At 40.5% G+C, this 22428-nt stretch overlaps 1 protein-coding gene across 3 annotated transcripts in view; it reads right to left on the reverse strand.

The window, feature by feature from the left end:
* The window catches only part of LOC118428444 (ras-related protein Rab-37-like), a 75782-nt gene that overhangs the window by 25048 nt on the left and 28306 nt on the right, over positions 1-22428 (reverse strand). The window contains exons 1-2 of one of the 3 annotated variants that reach the window (XM_035838510.1): positions 11542-11793; positions 8968-9078 (exon numbers count right to left, since the gene is read on the reverse strand). The exons of 1 other annotated variant lie outside the window; for it this stretch is intronic. In XM_035838510.1, the coding sequence (XP_035694403.1) occupies positions 8968-9078; positions 11542-11667 (237 nt within the window). In that variant the 5' untranslated portion in view covers positions 11668-11793. Of the gene's footprint in view, positions 1-8967; positions 9079-11541; positions 11796-22428 lie in introns of those variants that run through there. One more of the 3 variants, XM_035838511.1, reaches the window with a different exon arrangement.

The raw sequence follows: 22428 nt of genomic DNA on the forward strand, positions 1-22428 counted from the left end.
AATTGTAATTGACAAATATGGTACCGTTGTGAAAGTTATCTTTCAAACAGTCTGTTGAATATCTAATGAAACTTTAATTTGGGTTAATGAAATTGACATATTCAGACAAGGCTGTCATTTCTTGATGAACTGATTCTCAAAGGGTAATGCAAATTTATGTAGAGTGTATGCAGAGGTCAGTCCTGGAGGCACCTTAATGTATGCCATCACCCAAAGCATGGCTGTTCTTACATTAGCCGTTTTTACAGTGCTTACCTTAGTCTCTACCAGACTGACTACGCTGGCTATTATAGGGAGAATAATTTGCCAGAGCAGTTTTGCAACCAAAGGAGTTGGTCGGCCGCGTTTCTCCATAGAGGAAACATAAACCTAAGCGTGGACTGACTCCTCTGGCCAATTTGCCGATTTTTTTTGCCAAATTCTACGATCCTCGCACCCCCATAGGAAGGTCTGGTGGAGGCTACTTTATCTGGATCTTTATGACACATGAGTGGTTTAGAGGATGGCCACTGTAAAGGGCCATGCGGTCTCTGCTTAATATGTAACAGGACATTTTATACTGTATGCCTGATTTAGCAAGGTTATTTGCCTGGAGCATGTAAAAATGCTTGGAAAACAGCTTATGCAACCTATGTCCATTTAAACTGAACCAGGGTTTTTACAAGTCATAATGTATGTACTATGCGAAACATAAGCAAACATAGCAGCATACAATCTAAGTGGATGCTTGAATACAAGAAGTGCCTAGGAAAAGCACACAACAAGCATAATGCAGCATGGCAACACTCGAGAATAAGTTAAACACAGATGCTTTCATGTACATTTCTCCGAAACAGTGTATTCATAGAGCTGACAAATAGATATGGTAGTTACCTTGTAACGTTAGTGTTTTATATCAAAATAACAAGAAAGCCAATTTACCTTGTGGCTACAACAGAAATTTGGCATGAATGAAATGTGCAATGTTTAGAGTTTTGTCTACTTGAGATATTGTTCCTTTATACCCCTGTCATATTATCCACGATCTTCGGGCATATCAATGGAAGATTGGCCATATTTAAGATCGACAGAGGGTTGTGCATATTTATCACCTGAAAACCGTTCCTGTCACATATAAGCCATACTTTGTACCTTGTACAATTGTTATGCAATAAAGCTATTATTATAAGCGAGGCTCGGGTGATTGCCGCAGAATCGTCGTCTGATTGATTTTTGCCAAATGTGACAGGGGTATTACAACTTCATATTGATTTTATAAGTTTCCTAAATGTGTGTCTCTAGTTTTTGGAGCATAGGCAATATTTTGTACACATATCGCTATAGCATATCAGTTTCTTTTGAATTCCCAAGTGCACTGCATGCATACGAATATCATCCTTCTCTGTACAAAGCACATAAAATGACTGGTGACTGATACGGAACATGCACTGTCCAACAGAAATGGTTAAATCGATAGGGAACGTCGTCTTGGGTCACACATTTCATGTTGGCCATTATTCCTCATTAGTTAGAACACTGCAACCCAAGTGTACCATAACCAGTGTGGCCTGACCTATTTATAACAGATAACCGTAGTTCACCTTTATCCGTGGGTAACCTATAACCGTTGTTTTACAAAACAGGGTATTTAGGCACATCTAGCCGACGGATGAAGTTTTAAACTGCGATATACTGAAAATACTGCAATAATTGAAACCAAGTCGCCCATCGACATACATGATATTCCCAAATGCCGTTTTTAAAAGCAACAGATATAGGTTACCCAACGGATAAAGGTGAACTAGCGTTACAGTCTGATTTTTGATCCTTTAATAATAGATGCATCTATTTTGCATTAAGAAGTGAGCTTGCGGCTATTGAAACTTCATTTACTACATGTATGGCATGTGATGGTGTTTAGAAATAATTACCGTACATCTCAAAGCCCTCCCATTCATGTTGCACTGATTAAAGACTGGTTAGCTGGTGTGTTACGCCGAACGGCGGTTATACCGGTTATATAGATATGGGTCACGACCACACTGATTACCATTACCATGTAACCAGGAGGAGTATTTGTCATATTGAGTTGCTCACAAGGCTTCAATGTCATCTTGATGTATGTTGTATCCCTATGTGGCACGAGTACAGGTAGACATATGAAGTGCATTGTTTATCATCAAGAAGCCGTTAACTAAATCCTCAGAAGAATGATTTATTATAGGCCATTAGAATTTACGGAGGAAAGATGGTCACTTTCACACTGATGCTATTACTTCAAACAAGAAGATATATGTGAATCACTTGCATTATATGATGCAATATATATATATATATATATATATATATATATATATATATATATATATATATATATATATATATATATATATATATATATATAAGACATGCAAATTATTGAAGTTTGAAACCACCATCTGTCAACTTGCTATCCCTGAACACCCTGTTTTTGAAAAACAACGGATATAGATTACCCCATGGATAAAGGTGAACTAGCGTTATATCATGATCTTGATTTATATTCCAATACCTGTGTAGTAACCATATTATGTTTAACAATTTGAATGGCCCACCTATACCTTGAGGTAAGAGTTAAGGCCATGTAGATTCTAGGCCGCACTTTATACCTAATCACATTCATTTGATAATCTCACTGCTTAATTCCCAGACTCATCACACCACTGTAATGTTGCATTGATAAGTGCATATTGCACTTTCATACCAGACATAATAAGCCTCAAACATTTGGACTGGAGCCATATGGAAACTGGAGTAAAGGGTAAATAACATCTTATCTATTCAAGATCCAAGTGAATGTCTCAGGGTTACTTTCCCATGACACAAAAGGTCCAGATACAAATATAGCACACTAACTGGGAGCTGCACCATCGACTCAGACTTGTTTTGCAACCATAACAATCATTATTAATTGGTATTATCAGACCTGTATCAGCTGATTTAATACATAGTACTTAGGAACCACGAAATTGTCAACAATATGCTTAACTCAGGGCACTATGCAAATATATTATTTGAGTTGGCTCAAATGTAACATGCATTGGCATAATACCGGTCATAAGCCTTATACCGGTCGATTAAAAATAGTGGAATTTAAAGAGATCTACACATGCAACAATAGTTATTTCTGAGGTATGCACACTTTAGACATCTAGGTGTCCAATACATAATTTACAAAGCATCGATAACAATGCATTCGAAGACAACAAGGCCAAAAGTTTTCTGGTCATTTTCGGGGCAGGCGAGCTCGTCGTGGGACAAACACACTGTCACGTTCATCGCCAGATTTGTAGATAATAATCACATGTGCTCACGGCACAAGACAAGCATGATTCAACAGCAATCTTGAACTTCTTTTGGTGACCTACAACTCGTGTAAAAGTGTGAGGAACCGTTGCATTATCGCCCGGATCTACGGCTGAATGGGTCAAATTGAACGTACGCCGCCATTTTCTCGCCATTTTTAATGCTACGGCCAGCAGTAAAGTTTTACGTCATAGCGGTTGTGACGGACCAAAATTAAATGAAAATTCTTGTCAGTATACGCCCATTTTCTCATGACTTTTTGTATGCTCATGCAGATTTTTGTTTTGTGCAACTACTAACAGGAAAGAAAGGAACAACAGAGGATGTATAAAGGTACATAGCGGCAGTTAATTGTGCCGTGTTTCGTTCGACCGGTATAGTGCACCCCCTTCCAACCACGCGCCCGTTCTCCGTGCAATTCCGCGGTGTGTTCCAATTACGATATTATGTTTTTAGCAGGACCAGAGAGACAAAATAATTTACACAGAAGAAGTGGCAAAGGTAAGCTGTAACAGCAACATGTAACTGGAGAAAATGATGCGTTGATCATTTGCCAAATTAGCATTGCTTGAGAAATTGCAGTAAACCGACCGGTATTATGCCAATGGATGTTAACTTTGTAAAATTGAATATTTTGGTGGATAAAAAAATAAGTTTTGAATGAAATTTCATGATAAAAAATAATTAATACACTGCAAGGCTCTGAGTACATAAAGCATATGCAGGTTGCTAAGCATATGGAAAATTGCTTATCTTATAACATATTGCACTAAGTACTGAATAAACATGGCATTTATCAACTAAATTTAATGGCCAAACATGGGACTGGGTAGATAACATTTCTTTGGCAAACTTTCTATACCAGAGAGTTTACAACTTTGGCAAATCGACTTGCTTGAAATGCAGATATTAAATGCCAAAACTGAGAAAAAATTAAAATCTTAATCATCTATTATAAAGAATCAAATATGGTAAAACCGAGTCAAGATATATTGAAATACTGAAGGTGTGTATATAGTTCAATGACAGTCAAAAAATATGATTTGCTAGCTTTTTGTGTTGAAACAAAGTTGATTCAGCAGCTCAACAAAACATAAGAACATGAAATAAGAAATGGAATGAAGATCACATTTTGCAGAAATACAAGACAGTGAAGCAATTAAGATATTAGATAGGACCTGTCTTTAAGGATAAGCCAAGAGTTAAGGACATGGACACTTCTTGATCCTTGCCATAAATAATGCCAAAATGAAGAATGTCTTTTTAGATGCCTTATAATCCACAAACACAGAAAGTCATGTACAAGATTTTCAACCCTTTATCCCCTAAGGAATACAAGAAGGTCATAGCCAGTTCTAGCATATTCCAAATAGATGGCTCTGAGGGAGCATTCAAGATTAATGAATAATTCAAAACAGGTTTTCATGGAAAGACGCAAAATTAGGTAGCCTGAATGCATAAAGATAATGCATGACAGAGCCTGTGCAGTTGTTGAGTCGGAATGTAGATATCTGAAACAATAACACCTGTCCAGTAGCAGCTGCTGTTGGCTGATAGAGACCAAAATGTCATAACGGCAGACTGTGCTTCTTGTTCAAGGATTGACCTCTTATTCTGGTCACACACAGTGACTGTTGCACTTTCTCTTATGCACACTGAAGTGCTCACACTCACTCACTCACTATCCGGTTTAGCCTCCGTTTTTCCCTGTCTTGCAGAGGTTGGACGTGTTGCCAAGATGTTTTGGTTTAATTGCTGCCCTCCATCCATCTCTGTCAAGGGGGTTGGCTTTTTGCAGTTTCCCAAGATCTTCCTTGACATTGTCTACCCATCTCCTCTTGGGGCGCCCACGCGGATTCTGGCCCACTACAGACAAGTTCAAGACCTTTCTTGGCCAGTTGTCATGGGACCCTCTTTGCACGTGGCCATACCAACGGAGTCTGTTGTAGCGCAAAATGTCATGGAGGCTGTGTAAACCTAACCTACACCCTAAGCTGTTCAGATGGCACTCTTTCTGCCAGCCTTCTGGAGCAAATCCACCTGGTCATGGCATTGTCACACCTAACCAGCCAGCCAGAAGTAGTGGAAGGGCAAAAAAGACATCTACACAAAAAGGTTTTGTTCACAAATGATGCCTGTGACAGCTGAAGGCAAGACATGAAAGCTGTATAGTGCCAGTGGCCTTGTATATGTGCATAGTATCTAACAATTAACGTATGACACTAAGTTGTACGTTCTCTTACACAAACTGAAAGCAGTGGAAGGGCAAAAAGGACATCTTGACAAAAAGGTTTTGTTCGCAAATGATGCCTGAGACAGCTGAAGGTGAGATATGAAAACTGTATACCATTTCCCTTGTGTATATACATGATCATAGTAGTCCAGTAATAAGTGGCCCTGCCTCTGGAACCAGAAAGCATGAGTTTGATTCCGGCTTTGTCGCTCACCCAACATGCACACTACTGAAAAGGGTTGCAGTCCTTAGGATGGGACAATAAGCTGTGGTCCACTGTTCATTGTGCTTGTCAAAAAGAACTATATATATATATAGGTGAATTTCCCTTTTACAATGAACCTGAAAGTACTGTACATAGCATCTGTCCTCTCTGTCATGACCAGTGGAAGACTAGCTCTTCAGTGAGCTAAAACTGGAACAAAATCACTTTCCTAATTCCTTATCATGACTAAATTACAATGTTTAGGCTAAAACACTAGACTTTACGTTATAATGCAAGAATGTCACCAAACCTAAATGAATGTGATTTGGTTTATGACACCTTTAGTCTTGTGGCAGGGTTTGAACAAACAAATTCAGAAACAACGTTGTTCGCTTTGATAACTTTTGTCAGAAGTGTCATTTCTTTTTTTGAGTAAAAGCATTTTCTGCACAGGACAGAATACAAAAGTTTGCCTCCAGAAATTCCCCCTCCAGAGTCTACAGTATGTCTACCTTTTCTGAAAACAGCACTTGCACCCCTTCAATCTAATGTGACTTAATACATGTACAGTCTGTCTATATGAATAATTTAGCTGGGCTCAATGTGTGCTGTCCTTGGTGCTTAAATCCAGTGTATATAATCTCATACACACTTTTATATCCTGGCGAGTTTATAGAACTAAGTCTATTTCAAGGGACATTACATCCTTAACCAGAAGGAAAACTGACCAGATATAGGGGTGAAGTGTTTGATATATACCAGAGGCTCTTTATACAAGCCAGTATGTACCAAATTCAAGCTACTTGATAATATGTATTTACCAGATGGACCAAAAATGACCTTGTCCTCTATCATTTTTCAGGTTTATACAAAGCTAGCAGCAAAGACACAGGATAAGACTTTTGATAGGAAGTTTTTAAGATCATTCAGAGTTTGAACACAGTGCATTTAATGGTATGGCATGGTATTTAACCATTAACGTAAGACACAATTGCTATTGCGGCCTATGATTCAATAGACATAGACATTGTTAAACTAAGTTACATTGATACAAATTTGTATACATGTATAGGATACACTTGTCTTCAGAATCTCAGTCATCTTATTCTTTAACTAATGTTGCTTGGTTTTTTTTTTCATTTTGTAATTTTATACCTAAATATATCTCACTTTCCTTGCCATAATGATTAGGTCCTCTTTACAAAAAACTTTTTAAAAAAGTGATCCATTTCTGCTAGATTGACATGCGCTTTATTGGATGGAATTGCTCAGAATGAGTGATGGCACTTGGATCTTAGATTTGCATGCCATGAGTTCTGTCTGGGGACAAACCAAGAATGTGTGGGATCAAAGGATTAAGTCTCAGCGTCAGCTATTACTGCCAGAACACCTTGGCATTCTTGTACCATGCATAATTCATTCAATGGGATTTGCAAACATTCGTCATGATATCAAAGACCAATTGTGGAATGCAGCTGATACCCTAAGGTGAAGTGTACTGTTACAGTCAACAGCTAACAGACAACAAAGCACTTTTTCTTGGAAAATTCACCGTGCCCAGCAGACACAGAAGGCCTATATGACACGCAGACAGTTCCCTGAAGACATGGCTTTGGCATGACATATGATCATAGCAACTATTGCTATGTGTATATCAAGTGGGTGTGTTACATCTATGTCAAAATCCAGACTCAAAATACAATATGATTCTTTTTAGTATTTATAATTCTAATTGATTCTACTTTGAATTCATGAAAACTCCCCAATTGCAATTGCAACACTTAAAGTAGAATCTTGAAGATTTAAGACACAGACCACCAAAATTTGAAGATTTGTTAATTGAATTGGCATCCATCATTAAGTAATCATGAATCTGAAAATCACATATTACAGGTCCTGAAATACACATCAATTTAGATGTAAACAAGATACATGTGTATCTGTGGAGTTTGAAATATACACTACATACATCCCACTTTGTTACTGACTCTAGTTTCTGATTTTCTGGGTTGTTACAGCCATGATTGTGCCTCCCATATCCCTCTATTTAGACCATAAAACCTAATCTGGGTTTAAGCTCATTTCATGCATCGTGGCTTTTGTGTTAACTCGTGGCGGCCCCAGGTGGCACCAGCATGTTTCTCATTTGCTTTCAACCAATGGAACAACCGCCTGCCCTCTTCCCTACAAATACGTGATATCTATAGAAAAATATCCATGCATTTTAGAGTCTACAGAGTCTTAGCTCTGTTGAGATGTTGTATGCATGGCGACATTGTATCAGAGGTTATCTATTTGAAGCAAAACGGGGACTAGGAACACATTGCAACCCTCTTGCCTTTTCAGTTGCACCTATGTCTACTATCTTCCCTATATCAGAATTTCCTTGTACACCCTTGAAAGATTCTTGTGTTGAAGGGAATATATGAAGGAAATGATAAAATATATAGTATCTAGGTTTGATGACTAATGGGGCCTAGCCATACTACTTTTATTTCTCTTGAGAGGGCGTAAAAGACGCTTTATCAGTCTAACCAAGGCATATTATCACACTGCACTTTTGTACACGAACTCAGCAAAACGTAAAGGTGATGCACAGAGAAGCATTAACTATACTTGGCTTATAAAGATATCCAATATAGATGGAAATTCATTTCATTTTCTCATAACAGATCTAAAGCTAGGCAATTTCCTATGCCACATCAAGGAGGTTGGCCACATCATAGTTCAAAGAGCTACTGTGGCAGGAATATCCCATTATATGATTATCTCAGTGTTGTTTCTTCCCTTCGATACCTGACCATTCTTAATTCCAATGATGTGGCGGTAAAAATTGTGCACTCAATCCATGTTTCCTTGCTGCTAGTGCTATACTAGTAAAGGGTAACATAGAAATATGGCTTGGCCATTGACCATTGAGGCTTAGAATGTATGTACCAAGTGAACACAGATTGTATGCACTTTGCTTCTCATGAGCATACCACAAAACATAGTGTTTCAGTCAGTTTTTCATGGTGTGTATAAGCTTAAGGCACCTCACACTTATATCTTTGTACACCTTTGCAGACAGAGTCTGTTGGCAAGCTGCCATCAAGCCCCCACACATGCGTGCAAGCACGTCCAACCCTTGCCCAACAAGGAACAACATACAACATAAACCGGATAGTGAGAGTGAGTGAGTGAGTGACATTACGTAGAAGCTCACCCGAAAGTCGATCCCGACCGTAGAAATAAAGGATCCGGAGAGGAAAGCTCCATCCTTGAAGCGAACCAGCACACAAGTCTTCCCCACTCCCGAGTCACCAATCAGCATCACCTACACGAGTCATCAACACAATTTTCAGCCATAAGGGGTAAAGCTGTCCCAAATGCACAGATTACCAGTGCCAAATTAATCATATCAAGCAGTGGTTGACACACAGAACTTTCTTGTCTCAGCAACAATTAATCAATGATTGATGCTCAAAAACCATCTCAGTTTTACCAGAGTCAAAACACTTTGATGAAAATTCATTTTGAAAGCTGTTTTGAGTAATGAAAAGAAGACTAATGGCAGTGGTTGAGCGATGCATTTTTATGTGTCAATATTTTCAAACCATGCCATTGTTACATTCCACATGTTGCCTCACTGAATGGCTTCTCAATAAAATTTGACTCCACTTAAATGATAAAATATTGATTGGGATTATATTTGCTGATTGAGTTATGGATGAATTTTTACCATCATGGGAATTTTTCAGTACAAAGTATTAGCACAACAATAGCTGAGTATTACTGTAGCATAAATGCATAATGATTATCAGGAACTACATTACATGTGTTACATACTAACTGCAGAGAATGGACAGAATGGATAAAAAATCAGAGTTTTATCTGTGTTTCGATGGCTTAAGCAACAATGAGGAGGATCAGAGAGGTTGAAATATTCCTAACTTTTGATCAATTTCTCAGGTCTATTTGCAAAAGATAAATCTCGCCAAATTTGTTTTCTGTGAGGGTTGAAATATCAGGTCAGTAAATGTGCTGAAATCACAAATCCAGGTTGAAAATTGATAAAGCCGTTCAATGAATTGAAGGATAGATTTATTTTCAAAAGGTCATGATTTTTGTCTTCGTGTATTCTTATTCACAGGCTGTTGCAGAAGAGAATTTTTTAAATGTTTTATTTTCTGCCCAGAGGTGTGAGCTCTGATTTGAGGGAACAACACGAAGACGAAAAATCGGGCACAAATTCCAAGCATGATAATACTGTTCAATTAAGGTTAGATTTATTTTCAAAAGGTCCTGATTTTTGCTTTCATGTATTCTTATTCTTATGCTGTTGCAAAACATTTATAATTTTCTACCCGCACGTGTAAGCTTCGATTTGAGGGAATTCGAACAACATGAAGAAGAAGGATTGGGCACAAATTCCAAGAATGATAGATTATCTTCAAAAGGTCATGATTTTTGTTTTTATGTATTCTTATTCTTAGGCTGTTACAAAACAGTAATTTTGGAACATTTATAATTTTCTGCCCGGACGTGTAAGCTCCGATTTGAGGGAACAACACGAAGAAGAAAAATCGGGCACAAATTCCAAGCATGATAATAGCGTTCAATTAAGGATAGATTTATTTTCAAAAGGTCATGATTTTTGTTTTTATGTATTCTTATTCTTAGGCTGTTACAAAAGAGTAATTTTGGAACATTTGTAATTTTCTTACCGGACGTGTAAGCTCTGATTTGAGGGAATTCGAACAACACGAAGAAGAAAAATCGGGCACAAATTCCAAGCATGATAATTCCGTTCAATTAAGGATAGATTTATTTTCGAAAGGTCGTGATTTTTGCCTTCATGTATTTTCATTCTTAGGCTGTTGCAAAACATTTATAATTTTCTACCCGCACGTGTAAGCTCTGATTTGAGGGAATTCGAACAACACGAAGAAGAAAAATCAGGCACAAATTCCAAGCATGATAATACCGTTCAATTAAGGATAGATTTATTTTCAAAAGGTCGTGATTTTTGCCTTCATGTATTCTTTAATTCTTAGGCTGTTGCAAAATATTTATAATTTTCCAACCGGACGTGTGTAAGCTTTGATTTGAGGGAACAAAATGAAGAAGAAGGATCGGGCAGATCAAACGAAATGGTCCGGTCGCCATGGCCACTTATCCGGGCGGGAGTCACGCGGCCCCGCACCGTGCGATTACTGCCAGTGAAGTGGCTTGATTGCCACAACGTCAACATGACGGGATTGTTTTTCATTAAGGCGGGACGAAGGGCAAACGTACGTCGTTAGCGGACGTCTTTGACATGACATACTTCAACAACTTTGACTCTTTGCTCTGAAGTTATGTTGTCAACATCCGCTTAACGCAACATTAGGTTTTGTAAAAGCAAAATGTTTTTTTTTTTACATCGGTCCCAAATACTAGTATGTTTTTGCACAGATGTAGGTGACTAGAATTTGACATTTTGTAAAGTGTATGCGCTACCGAGACAACTCCCTGAGGTAAAGTGTCATCTGAAACAGGTTGACGGACGTTCGACACGAATACAAACCAACATCCGCCAACAGAGGAGAGGGATAGGATCCACACAAATGGGCGTTACACCAACGGTACATGTCGCCAGGTCAGAGGCGTCAAAGCCAAGTGTTGTCGAGAACACATTAACACTAGTGAAAACATGGTCAAGTGCGAGCCAGACACTCACTATAGCAGCCGTAATACAATTATATCGATCGACAGAGAGAGAAGAAGAATCTTGGCGGTGTAGTCATTCAACACAGACCTTACAGGCGAAGTCGTAGAACTCGCTGGCGCCCTGTAGGCTGCCCTGTCGTGGCAGAATCGGAATTCCGTTTGCCGTGGGTCGCTTTGCTGCTTTAGAAGACTTTTTACTCCCGGCCTTGGACATCCTAGTCCCCCCGAACGCATGGAGATCGCTACCGGGGCCTTTAAGCGCCGCCACCCATTCCGGTCGCCAAGTCTGGTCGGCCCGCTGTCCCGCTGCACACGGATACAACTGCCAGCCCGCAGGAAGGGTGAGTATGGGGGTACTGGGCAGATGTGACGTCGATTTATTTTCTTCTTTATAAGGGTTTACATGGTTTTTAAAGTGTGCAAACGCAACGTTTTTGTGTCTCGTCACTTATTCTGAGATATTAGATCACAATAATTTTACGCGTCCTAAAAGTTGTACTTTTTTACTTTTCGTGATTTTTGCAATTGACTAAGACAAGTTGAAGAAAATACATTAAGCTTGTATTTTTGTACACACAGGACACCAAGGTTCATGTTCCGTTTTAAAATTAGTCTTTTTACGCAGTCTTGATATGTTTTTCCGAATGACGTGTCGGATTCTTGCAGATGCAGGCAAATGGACTCGTTATCAAGATAACGGTAAACCACTCCAGAGCCAACATCTCCGCTACGTCAGGGTGCACAAGATGGCCGACCTTTCATTGACATTTTTGACGTCACTAAGCACACCTGCGGATGCCTGGCGCGCCAGAAAGCAGCTTGTAGCGTGTACAGGAACTGTTTACATTTTTATGGCCCATGTGTTCAGGTCACTTTGAACAATGGCGTCGCGCCCTTAAGTAGGTAGGACATTTTTCTTCGTTTAAGTAAGGTTGCGCGGTAAAAGGAGGGCGAGTTTGAAATACATTTTTTCATATTAAGAATTTTATTGCGCAACGATCGTACACGGTACAATGTATGGCAAAAAAAAAGAAGAAACAAACTTATCATCCTAATTACTGAAACAAGTATTAAACATAGTACATATGCAGATTATGAATATAGAATGAAATTTGACGTCCTAATTTCTAGAACAATAAGAGCTAGCCTAAATCATTGATATTGTACTACCTTTTTCATACATGTGTATCGCTAAGCAATTTCATACAGCAGAGCTAAGACAGAAGAGAAAATTTTGATATGTTTGTTTACCACTTACAAAATTGATACATTATATTTGATACATTGATACATATTCGCAGTAGATATAGGACTGCCATTTTGAACCTTCGTGTTGCATTTTGCTAACCGTTTTGTACCAACAGCATTATGCTTAGTAGAGCGGATAGAATATTTCTACCACGAGAAGATTTCATCCGGAAAGAACGCTTTTCGGTAACACTGAAACGCATACCGCGGATTTACATGCTAATCAACCATAGCTGTGCTTCTGTAGCCTCGTGATCCCAAGCACTGAGGGCGCGCTCTTAACTGGTTATTAGAGCGGGAAGGGACGATATTGTTTTGGGGCGCAAGAGCTCCGGTCGCAAACCGTTTCAATGCTGAATGGTGAGAGTTTACAAGTTAGAGGGTCTGCGCAGAGGGAGGGGCACACTTTGGGGCGGACCAAGAATCACCATAGGGGGGTCTAAACAGGCAAATTGGGCTGATGACAACGATGACAACGATGATGATGATGATGACATTCTGGCACCAAAAGTAACAATTTGTGCAAGGAAAAGTCTTACGACAGTTAAAGGCCAAAGGGAACTGCACTCACGATTCCTGTTGGTTTGTTGGATTGTCCCTACAGGGTCAGCAACCATATGGCTGCGCATGTTCGATATAGACGAATCAACAAACGCAAAAGTTCAGTATGATTCATACTTATGTATGAAACACACAAACGTCCTCCAGAAGCACACTGACGACTCATCACCTGAGTCAACAACCATGAGGAGAAATCAATAAATACTTCTCTGATATTCTATGGTGTTTCAAACACGATCTCTACAATACGAAACAGGGAGGGGTCAATACTCTCTGCCCGTATATTGCTGTCGGACGAATGAGTCAAGTCAAGTGGTTTGCCTGAGTGTACTCACCCTCCTTTTACGCATCGCATGCCATGCTAGCAGATCGAAGTTAAAACTTAGCGGGCCGAACTCTCCATACGGACTGTGTGTACACAGGCCGTGTGCCTTACGTCATTAGCCATTCCCAATCTCATGCCTACTCAAACACCGACATGGGAAACAACAAATGTCACAAGTATGTCTGTCTGTCGTGTGGGCGGGGCCACGTTTGAGTCTGATCTATTTTGTAGCACAATACTGCTAATTTTCTAGACGCCACCAGGCCTTCCTACGGGGGTACGGAGTAGCCTCCTTCACCGGCGTCTCTGTGGGCCTTGGCGTAAGAGGTTTTTTTTTGGGGGGGGGGGATTCGCGATTTTTAAAGCGGAAATACGCCGGGAAAGGAAAATATGCCGGTACGGGCCCCCAGCACAAGGCTACGTACGGAGGTTCGTAGAATTCGGCAATAAGGGCAATTGGCCTGGGTGAATATTCCCCTGCGAGGCCGGCAAAACCCTCAAGTAGCAAAACTCCCCTGGCAAATTATTTTGAAATTCCCTATAATTGCCAACGTAGTCAGTCTGATAGAGACTACTAATCTTCCACTCGTCGTTCGAGTGACGAAAACTTTCACTATTAGTTAAAACAAATTTTGTTAGTAAAGAAGGGTACCTTAGAGCTTTTAAGGGCTTTTTGTGTTTTTTAAATCATACTTTTACTCCATATTCTTTATGTGCAGTCATAGGTCGAACTATTCCTATTTTGGTTGCTGAACGATATCCACACATTGTCTAGAACAACACCAGTCTGTAATCTCCAACGCGCAAAATTGGACATCAAGCAGTTGCAAGTTCATTCTGTCATTTTTGCGGTTACGATACCGTGCCCTAAACGTCATCCCGTCGTTGCTATGACGCAAACAAAGTGTTTAGCATTTATTAGAGTTACAATCCAGGTCTGCTATAATGGTTCATGGTGACACTTATACCCGGAGAGCATAATTAAGCTATTGTATTCTCGACGTCACTACAGAGACTCAGTATTTGTAACGTACCTCCCTCTTCCTTCTAAAATGTACAGAAATTGCAGCGCTTGATGACGCAGATATTTCCTCAATGTCCCATTGACACTGGTGTCTTTCGTGAAATACGGGCGGGACTGTACTTTTGGGTCACATTTGGCTGGACCAAATATGACGCGTGCAACACAATTGCTGTTTAAGAGTAAATGGCTTCTCAGATACAAGAGCACGTGTCACTGCACTGCTAGAAATGTGACAATCGGGCGAACGTTTTATATAATACATTTGAGGGTGCCTAAGAATTTTATGAAAATCGTCCAATTTTCTTTGAAACATACCAACAGGATACCGATTTTTATCAAATCTTGATCACCCAAATTCTATATAAAACATGGCATGAAAAAGTGACAAACCATTTAGCTTTTTAAGAAAATCCAAACTGCGGATAAACGTATAAGATTCGCATGAATAACTAGGCACCCTGAACACCGTTCCAGCCGTAGCTCATAAACAAGGGTTACGAAGTGGTCAGTTGAAAGTACCTGCGAGGGAGAATCGGGAAACAAGAGATAAAACAAGGGAATTGGCCGAGCCGTCTTCACTTTAGCGCCTTAGGCAACTCTAATTCTTCATATGTGATTACAAGCCGGTTTCCAATTTCTGGAGTATCGTCAGCATAATTGGATGGATCCATCTGTTTGGGAGGGATGTAACAAGTTGACTAAATTTGGCTACATATTCACTGTGGGATTTTCTGCATATGTCTTACTGACGAGATGGTAGATATATGGCTTGAGGTTGTTTTGCTCTCCCTCGTTTTGTACGACATCCTACCTTTTGAACGTCTTTCTATTCGTTTGTTTTTGACGCTTTTGAAGCACCCTGGAAAAAAGGAAACTTCTAAAAAGGCACGAACAAACAGAAAAATATACTATTACATCTGTTCCAAGGTTAGCTTTGTCGGTCATATGCAAGAACTGAGTTTGAAATTCAGCCGTGCTCAGCGATCTACTGTTGAAAAACGGCCGCTTTTCAATTTGAATTGTATTTTAGCTTTACTTCATACTTTCGCTTAAGGCGAAGCACCCTGTTAGTAAAAATGATGACACTAGAAATGCGCGCAAAAGCAGAAAACAACATACATCTGTTAGAAGGTAAGCTTTGTCGGTCATATGCAAGAACTGCGTTTGAAATTCAGCCGCTCCCAACGATCTGCTGCTAAAAAATGGGGCCAAGACGCTGTTGCAGAAATTAGTGGTATATTCAGAGCTCGCCGCGGTGACGCCTACAAAATTCTTTCCCAATTAGCTGGCGTCTCTGGCACTGTTCTGAAAAGCCATCCATCTCTGGTCACAGTTAATAGGGCGCTGAAGTAGACTGGAGAAATCGTTTGTGATGTTGGCAGATATACGGATGTAGTGGCCATGTTTTTGGCAATGTTGGCGAGTTTTAAGGATACATGTGACACGCACTCATGACTCTTGATTTGCAATGTGGATAGCTATTCAACCGCTCGTTGAACCGATCACAGACGTCAGAAACAGCATTTCACAGCCATATAGCACAAATTGGTGCACCATTTTGATGTTCATTTCCCAAAGACAAGGCGCTACATACACCTTTTAGGTACATGTCCAATGTCATGACAGGCACAAAGCTGACACTCGTTCCCTCCGCAAAGAGGTCAACATTTTGTAACACTTTCATGCTTGGTTGACAGCGGGTACAACTGTGACGAACACGCTGTTGATTGTTCATCTCCTCCGGGTGTGCTGTCTGGCTACTTGGAGAATCAGTGATGACATATAGCGTGTCACCCGTACGACCTTGGAGTGTTCCTTTCCATGTTAGACGTGCTTCCCCCATCTCCCAGTGGCTGAACGTTGGCATACTGTAGATATCATCTGGTATTGTACTCCGACTGACAGTTATTCTTACGTTTCTTTACTTATCTGGACATTTTCAAAGAGGGGAAGGTGAAGGTGATACAGACGCACCGATTTTATTTGGCTTATAAATGCCAATGCCCCCCCCCCTACTAAAACAAAAAAACAACCTGTTTAACCTGGACTCGTACATCAGTAAACACGTGATAAAACAAACACCAATTTACTGGGTTCTGTCATCACATCGCATTTGAGACACGATTTTCGTTATTGTGTCAACAGTGATATCATCTAATTGGCATGTGAGTTCATAGCTCTACCATATGTGATGTCCAGAAACAGATAAGACTATACACACGTAAAAGAACAGAAAGACGACGATAAGGCGTGGCTAGGGAGAAGACATACTTACCCTTGTGACTCGCATATCCTGCGTGTTCGGCTGAGCTCGCGCGTGTCACGGGAACATCTCATTACTATCCGTACCAGGGGCTGTGTCGCCGCGGGATGATCAGTATGTGCGGCGTGCGTGCGGGGAGGAGAGACGGAAAGCCTCACAACGCGGACCTGCTGATGGATACATTTATTCGCATTGACTGTTGCTCGAGATGCACATCATTGACATTTTCCATGGACGTGAGAAATTCGCTCCTTGAGAACAAATATGTCATTCACGCGGTCCTCGAGAAAGGGGGCACAGAATTAAGGTCACGAAACGATGTCACACCTCTAGAAAGTATGGGGAAGTTTTCCTGACTGAGATTGTTCGCCAACTCAGCATTCTCTACAGAAATTCTTCAATTTTTAGCCAAAAAGACAACCTCCCTTTGTCTGTAGCAGAACATAGGTCTTGTTATTTAGATCGTTCTACTTCTATTAAATATATATAGGTTTCCGTGTTCTTGAATATTCATAACAGATCTCTGATGACTTTGAGCACTTTTTTTGTCTTTAGTTAGCAACTTAAGGTGTAAGAGAAAGAGAAAGACGTCCTAGCTAGATGTGAACTACAATGGAACTACATTCCATGCGACACGGGAAGTGCACGTTGGTGCTTCGAAAGTGACAACATTTTATACAAAACAACGATCAAAATGAAAATGAAAGCGAACGCCTGAAATGGGCGGGACCGAATAGTTTGTGAAGCTGGTTTTCTAACAGAAAAATTCAAGCCACTGAAACATTAGAGAAGGAGAGAAATTGTCTATTGAATTAAAAACTCTTACAGCACAAACGGCTGAATTATAGTTTCTTACATTGGGTTAAAAGTCATGTTTTAAAAGGTACCTAATATGTTAAAGGCACTAAGATGACATAACAATCACGTCTTATTCTTTACAGAACATTTGACTCGTCAATAAGAGAAACAACGACTGATACTCTGAGTATTCATCAATATTCATCACCACTTTCCAGGTAAACGTAAGGAATATATACAAAGTAGGATCTAATGGGAGTCGTCACGTCGGTTGCCATGGTAACACTACGTGGCTGTCGATCCTCGTGCGCGCTCTGACGCGGTCGCGATATCTCAACACCTCCCTTGCCAGGGATTAACTTATCTCCGAAGATTGATGAACGAATCATGAAAATGTATATGAATCAATTCCTAAAATGATTGCAGCTTCTTATATCCAAAAATAGCGTCAATCGGTCTCAGTAACAAGTGTGTTATCCACGATCTTCTGAAATGAAAGAGAATGCCATGCATCTGTTTTTCATTACCCAAAGTAATCTACACAGCATTACGTGACTGTTTATTCTCGTCTCGTGACGAAAGACGGCGATCCACGGGGACTGGAGATATATCAGGAAACGAGTTAGCTGTGCAGTGTAATGGAACTACTAATCCTCCGTGCGATAGCACAGTCTCACACAACTTTCTCTACAAGTCAAGACTAGATAAGCGTAGCCGTAACGGCACTGAGTGTGTGCTATCAGTACGTGGATGGCGGTGAGGACCGTAGACAAGAATTGTGTTGTTACACAGAGATTTCAGCACCAAGGACAGGGAAGGGAGATACATATAGAGTGACTCTAGCTTCTCATGTTTATGGGCTTCTATACCTGGGACCGGGTTAACTATACTAAGAATAACGGCACTGAGTGTGTGCTATCAGTACGTGGATGGCGGTGAGGACCGTAGACAGGATTTGTGTTGTTACACAGAGATTTCAGCACTAAGGACAGGGGAGGCACATACTTATAGAGTGACTCTAGCTTCTCATCTTTATGGGCTTGTATACCCGGGTTAACTATACTAAGTGTAACTACACTGAGTGTGTGCTATCAGTACGTGGATGGTGGTGAGGACCAAAAATTGTGTTGTTACACATAGATTTCAGAACCAAGGACAGGGAAGGGAGATACATACAGAGTGACTCTAGCTTCTCACGTTTATGGGCTTCTATACCCGAGTTAACTATGCCCCAGGCCAAGCAGGATGATGGGAGGTTGTGAGATTGGAGACCTGGCGCATCCCCGTCTTGTAATTAGCCAGCGAAAGGGTATGTCACCCCGTAAGGGGGGGTATAACCCCGTCGTGTGTAAACATGTGCGAACATGTGTGATCACGTCGACCGATGACCATGATGATGAGTGAGATTGGAAGAAGCATGTAGGTATTCGCCAGTGCCTCAGATTTAATTTTTTTATCTAGCACTGAAGATGAAGATGAAGATATAGATCCTTCATTATTCCCAGAGTGCTCCCTCACATATCTGAACAACAATACCCATTTCTTTAGCCTCATCAAAACATTCACACTGACAAAAAGCAGTGACGTTATCGTAGGACGAAGTTGGGACTGATCATGAAAGATTCCAAGCTGGCTGGGGGCACTACAAGTCCCTGGTCAAAACAACAGGACCATATTGTAATCAGCAAAGATTTGAATCGTTTAGACCATTAGTGCTCTCTTCCCAACGGTTTCATGATTTTGATGATATCAAATCATGATGTACTGATTCATTCAATTCCTCTTTTAGATGATATACTGATTCATTCAATTCCCCTTTTAGATGATATACTGATTCATTCAATGGTTAAAGGCAATGGGGTAATCAGAGTGGCCGTTGGGACGGAGTGACGTCATAAGTGTCAGGTACGGACAGCAAATTGTTCAGATATGACAACATGGCAAGAGCAGTCGCGCAGAGATGGGAGTGGTAATCATGTTGCTAATTTTCAAGTAAAAAAGCCTCTGACTACGATCTTGCAAACGTTATCAAGACACCATACCGACCTTGTTCATCATTCTCTCGGGTTTCCCACAATCACAGAAATGCGTTTCATTACAGTTCTGTACGGACGTGATTTGAATGGCATCGTACCACAGGCAGATATTTCGCAGACGGATAATTTGTGTACAACTGTACCTATTCATCGACGACTTTTGACACGCCTGAAAACTGTTTGAAGGACCTTAGCTATATCAGGCTTCTAACGTTGGATGCAAAAGTTTTATCTTGGCAAAGTTTAAAGGCCTAATCATAAACTAGCTTCATGCGTAAACATGAATGTTAAGCAATATTCATTACCAGTACAAGCAGTGATAGTCTGAAATGGTGTGAACGAAGACATGCATTCACTGGCAAATGTACCATTTTCTACGACCGCTGCGGTAGGAAAATACCTTGTAGAAAGCCCATTCACTCTGTAACAGGAGCGCAATTTGACGGCAAATTCACGCCCCAAAACAGTGTGCATTTTCCAACAACCGCGAGCAGTACACAATGATAGCATGATTGACGTTCATATCAGACGCCAGGTAATGGCTTCAAGGTCTAGTTCAGAGGAAAATTCACAGTATCGGATGGACCCGTGGCGCCAGGATCGCCGTTTAGAAGGCATCTGACTTGCTAGATATACAAGATACCTCGGGGCTGTACATTACTGTTTCCTTTTGCTTATTGCTTCGCGCACAGGGACAGTACATTAAGTGCGTAAGAGCAGGATGTTTACACATATGTCAATGAGGATTGACAGTGTTGTGAATCAAATAGTATGTAAATGGTTTAATTTGACACGTGTCCCTGAGAAGATCAATATCGTGACGCCTCAGAGACAAGCCCATTCTGTGATTTACACGCAGCTGGAGAACATAGCCTTGATAAACGCACACACCCTATCTGAAAGGTAGATGGACTCGATATGGAACAGAAAGTCGTTCCACGTACCCAGGTTGAGGCATCTTCATATGAGCCTGTATTTTCTTTCATGTACCTTCTTCACATTCTAGCGTCGTGTGCAAATACCTCTAACGTGCTCAGCTACATGTTTAACACGCCAAGTAGCTTAATGATGACTGTACAAGAGACATGATAGTGTAAATTTGTACGTCTTTTCTAGAGTGAAGATACATTTTTTTTAGTAAATTTGACAATTACCCACAGTTCACAACTTCACGTATGACAGTAAAAGACAATTTGTATACGTAGGAAAGCAGATGATCTCTCATATTGTGGGACAAACCTCAAGAAGGTCTGCCGAGATGGAATGAATATATTTGACGTGTAACGTCACCCCACGGTACATTTGGTGCCAGCTGCAGATTCAAGACATGTTCGGTTTACGTGATTCTGGTTGCTGACTGTCCATACACAGGGAGGAGTGCACACCAAAGATTTTTAAAAATGAACGTATCTCTGCTTCCAACAAAGCATCTATGAGAATGAGTATGCTATTCAAAAACACACCACTAGCCCTCTGCTATAGTGCTTGCACACCTTAAATGACGACTATGGTACAACGGCGAATAACGACATTCCTCACGCTTTCGTCGCAGATGCAATTTCAAACATTATATTTACGAATTCGAAGGAGTTTTGTGTGAATCAGACAAAGACAGCTGTTCTTCAATTAGCGGGAGCGATTCACCAGCACTGTGAAACACTGTCAGGCATACGGTATCAATAAGATAACTCTAATGTAGACAGCACATCCCATGGAATGAATATTCACTCCTAGTTTGGGCAACTAGATATGGATCCAGAAGTAAGCATATCTTTAACAACTGCGTACCCGTCAGGCAGTGTAAGAGACAAAACTGCGACTCTTGTTGTGTCGTTTAGAGGTATAAATGTTCAGACCCCTAATCACCACCGTAGTTCAATTGTGCTGCAGTTCGCCAAATGGCCAACAGAAGCCGTGCTTGCATACAAAGCACTACTACTTATACTAATACTACTACTACTGCACATCCAGAAACGCTATCTAGCGGTACGTAAACATGCTGCACATTGATGGAAACATTTCCCACTTTGCTGTGTGGAGACTCAGGTTCTGTACAACCAGAGCAAAGGAAGAACCTGAACAAGAGTAAGAGTACCTTTCTAAAAAAAGACTAAATTATTCCTGACACTGGTGGACGTTATGACTGATAAGTATCTAATACCAGCTCAGAAGAGCTAGAAACAGTCATGCCTCTAAGTACCAGAGTTACCAACCTAGGATTGATGTGCTTAAAATTCGTATTTTCCCATGATATCACCAAGCACAGTAGGGGCATCTTCTCTGGATAGTTTTTAAGAACACTTTCAGATAGATACGCAAAGCTAGATGTGACAGGTCTTTCAGTGTAATATAACCTGCGAAGCTGGCGTGTTACGCCAAAGGGTGGTTATACCGGCTATATAGATACAGATACAGACACAGGAGTAGATCTATAGAGATATGTGTATCAATAATGATACACACTTTTATCTGGCAGTAAGTAGCATTGAACAGTACAGGTATAGAGTATAATGTACGGACTTCCTCAGTACACGGGCAAACATATCATTAGCTTTACCTACCTGTGCTTCCCGGAACTGTCCAGGTGATCACTATGGCCTCCATGTACAAGTATCTCTCTGTATTGCAAACAGGTTTTCTCCTTATTTTGACTGACTATCTTCCAGTAATCGATTGTTCGAAGGATCGATGTACCCAACTCCCAAGTCAATCAACAAAGA

This window comes from Branchiostoma floridae, chromosome 13, assembly GCF_000003815.2.
Source record: "Branchiostoma floridae strain S238N-H82 chromosome 13, Bfl_VNyyK, whole genome shotgun sequence".
Lineage (NCBI taxonomy): Eukaryota > Metazoa > Chordata > Leptocardii > Amphioxiformes > Branchiostomatidae > Branchiostoma > Branchiostoma floridae.